The sequence below is a fragment of the Bos javanicus genome, chromosome 4 (assembly GCF_032452875.1).
Source record: "Bos javanicus breed banteng chromosome 4, ARS-OSU_banteng_1.0, whole genome shotgun sequence".
In the NCBI taxonomy this organism is placed as follows: Eukaryota; Metazoa; Chordata; class Mammalia; order Artiodactyla; family Bovidae; genus Bos; species Bos javanicus.
The window spans coordinates 95,023,585-95,027,167 of record NC_083871.1 but is presented as its reverse complement, the minus strand read 5'-3'; the positions used below and the strand labels follow the sequence as shown (position 1 = coordinate 95,027,167).

The 3,583-nt window shown below is 42.8% G+C and overlaps 1 protein-coding gene across 2 annotated transcripts in view; it reads left to right on the top strand.

Annotated features, from left to right (window-relative positions):
- Positions 1 to 69: 69 nt before the first annotated feature.
- COPG2 (COPI coat complex subunit gamma 2) overlaps positions 70 to 3,583 on the top strand; it is a 188,818-nt gene continuing 185,304 nt past the window's right edge. The window contains exons 1-3 of one of the 2 annotated variants that reach the window (XM_061414724.1): positions 70 to 268; positions 1,453 to 1,505; positions 2,075 to 2,155. In XM_061414724.1, the coding sequence (XP_061270708.1) occupies positions 232 to 268; positions 1,453 to 1,505; positions 2,075 to 2,155 (171 nt within the window). In that variant the 5' untranslated portion in view covers positions 70 to 231. The remainder of the gene's footprint in view (positions 269 to 1,452; positions 1,506 to 2,074; positions 2,156 to 3,583) is intronic. The other variant, XM_061414725.1, reaches the window with a different exon arrangement.

The window sequence follows — 3,583 nt, the reverse complement described above, 5'->3', positions numbered from 1 at the left end:
GGCCCCGCCTCCGCCCGGCTTGGGAAGGAGGAGAGGGCGTGGCCACGCCCCCGAGGGGGCGGTGAGAGCGGCCAGCGCCGGGCTGGGAGGGCGGGCCTTCTTTCCGAGTGACGGGACCGCGGCCCAACCGGCGCCAGAGCACCGGGCCGGCCTTCCTGCAGCCTCTTCCGCTTGCCGGCTGCGGCGCCTGGGACGGTTGCGGTGGGTCTGGGCGCTGGGAAGTCGTCCAAGATGATTAAAAAATTCGACAAGAAGGACGAGGAGTCTGGTACGCCCGGGGCTCAGCCGCGAGGGCCCCTTCCCCTTCTCCCGCCCCGCCGCCACCTGCTCACGGGGACTGCGGACCTGGGGGCGTGGGCGCCGGTGTTCCAGGGGGCTGGAGTTGGAGCCCGGCCCCTCCTCCGACCCCGCTCCGCTTCAGCCGGGGGCCTGCCCCTAGCCCCTCCCCCCGGGCTCCGGAGCCTCCCTTCAGGTCGGCGCGCTAGCGCTCGGCCGCCCGCGCACTACCTCAGGCTGCTCAGCGACCCCGCCCCCAGCCCCCCTCCTCAGGCGCCGCCGCTCCTCGGAGCCGCCTTCTCCTCCGCGGGTTCGCCTGGGGTGGGCTTGCCCACCAAAGAGGCGGGCCCACGGCAGGTGGCGGAGGGAGGGAGTGTGCGCTTGCTAGAGGAGGGGGTTGGATGGGGGGTGGGGTGGGGGCGGGGTACTGGTAGTGTGCGGCCCGGAGTGGGTCTGGGGTCGACCGGACTGTGTGTGTGTGTATGAACTTTGTGGTGCTTGTACCTTACAGTCTCCCTGGGGACCTCTGCGCTGTCCGCTTCCCTGGGGGCAAGGCTGTTCCGTGGTACCTAGCTCATTTAATACTCAAGCATCCAAAAGTGAGTTGCATCCTGATACCCATCTTTGGTCCAGAGTAAATGAGGCAGATAGCCAAGTCCCCTCAAAAAAAAAAAAAAAAAGTCTCAGTGATTGATAGCTGCTCTCACAAAGCGTGGTCGAGGGTTGGGTTAGTAAACCTCTATGGCCCCTTCAAAGCTTGAAGCCTGTCTAATTCTCTGATAAATTCTGCCTCCCAGCAAAATGTTAGAAATACATAAAATAGCGCTTTCCTGTAGGGAAATCCAAAGGGCCTTACCACTGTCTAAATCTTAATTGTGTGGACATGGCAGGTATTTGTAACATTCATATAAAAAGAAGGCAGGCCAAGAAGACACTCATTTCAGGTAGAATTTCTGTAAAAGAGAAGTACAGGATCTTACAGGATAGCAGACAGCTAGTGTCAGAGTCAAAAAGATTTTAATCAATTTGTATGCATATTAGTAATGATTATCACTGTAATATCCAAGTGCACATCTCACTTAGGTGAGATTTCTCAAGCATTTAAAACCCTTCTATAGAAAGTAAATACATCTGTGTATGCCAGCTATTAAAGACATTTTTTCCCCCATAATATAGGTAGTGGCTCCAATCCTTTTCGGCATCTGGAGAAGAGTGCTGTCTTACAAGAGGTATGGCTTGGAAGTATAAAGTGTTTTTTCTTTACTGTTCCATTTTAGAATGGGGACAGCACCTGGAATTCTATGATCCAAAATAAGAATTAAGGAGTGTAACTGAGTTCAGAGAATATATATACTGGAGGGAAAAAAAAGAGGGGTTACTTGTCATAGGAAAGTCGAGGGTTTATAGAAATGCATACATTTGTAGACTGTGTCACATGTTGAGAATTTTAAGTAAAATAAGGTAGGAGGTGTTTAGTGCAAGGTTTTTGAAGGAAGTTATAGATACTAAGCTCATTGTATACAAATGATGTAAGTAAATATTGAGATTCTTAGATAAAGTCCACAAGTTGAAGTGGGAGACCTAAGGGAGTGAGTACAGAATGGAAAATCAGGGTCACATCTAATAATTTATCATATACCATAATATATTGAAAACTATAAGCTACATTATTTGGATACTATGATTAAAATATGTAATAGTCCTAAAAACATATATAAAATAGTCTTCATTTTATTCAAGCTGATTGTCTATAATCTGTGATAGAAAATATATATAGCAGTGTTTTTTTTTTCCACAGGCTCGTATATTCAATGAAACACCCATCAATCCAAGAAGATGTTTGCATATTCTTACAAAGATTCTTTACTTACTGAACCAGGTAAATTACTGTGATTTTCCTCAGATATGTGTCTTAGAATAGAAATACATAATGTGCAGTGAAGTTTTTTCTAGAAAGTAATTATTAATTTTTTAATAATTCACTTAATTTTAGAATTTGCAGTGTTTGATTAATGTAGTAATATGTAAAATTTCTTGTGGACAAGGAGTATGACATATACTTCTTTCTTATTCATGAGGTACCAAGTCAACTAAGCACACAGTAGAATCTCAACATTGATTTGAATTTAACAAGTATTAGTTAATATTCAAACATGTTTAGGTATGTTCAGAGGTCTTTATGTCCCTCCAAAAATATTTTAAAAAAGCTTAGACAAATTCTGAAAGAAAGTGAAAGTGAAGTCGCTCAGTCGTGTCTGACTCTTTGCGACCCCATGGACTGCAGCCTGCCAGGCTCCTCTGTCCTTGGGATTTTCCAGGCAACAATACTGGAGTGGGCTGCCATTTCCTTCTCCAGGGGATCTTCCCAACCCAGGGATCAAACCCAGGTCTCCCACATTGTAGGCAGATGCTTTTACCATCTGAGCCACGAGGGAAGTCAAAAATCTAGATAGGTATTTTATCGTTTTGTGAGGGTATATTAATGTTTTAAAGCTTTCATTTTAATATTCAAATTAAGGAATATAAGCAGGAATATTGTTTTATTGTACTTCACTTTATTGCCTTTTTTTTTTTTTTTTTACAAATTGAATGTTTGTGGCAACCCTGTATTGTTAAGTGATGGTTAGCATTTTTTAGCAATAAAGTATTTTTAAGTTAAGGTTTGTACATTGTCTTTATTTAGACATAATGCTATTGCACAAAATAGACTACAATGTAGTGTAAACATTTATATGCAACATTTATATGTATAAATGTATAAATTTATATGTATAGATAGTGTAACATTTATATGCACTGGGAAACCAAAAAATTCCTGTGATGTGCTTTGTTGTAATATTTATTTTATTGCCATGGTCTGGAACTGAACCTACAGTATTTGCAAGGTATGCCTGTATTTATTTATGATTTTCTTAGTATTGTTCTGGGCTTAACTGTTTTGTGCTTTATGTCTTTCTCGAAACGGGGATTATGATAAAGCTGTTTTAGACAAGGGTAATGATTAAATGATACAGTAAATGTGAAGCACCGAAAATAGTCCTGGACACATAGCTTTCAGGAATAGTATTCATTCAGTCATTCAGCATATATATTTATTACGTACCTGCTGTGTCCTGTGCACAGGGGATATAGCAGACAAAACCAACAAAAATATTTGCCCTCATGAAACATAGATCCTACTACTACTTCTTTTTTTTCTTGTGTGTGTGTTTTTTGTTGTTTGTTTTTGTTTTTGCTTTTTATTGCTTCAGACTAAAAAATCTCATGAAATGTCTAGGACCTTAGAAAATGTGATTTTGTTTGTTAG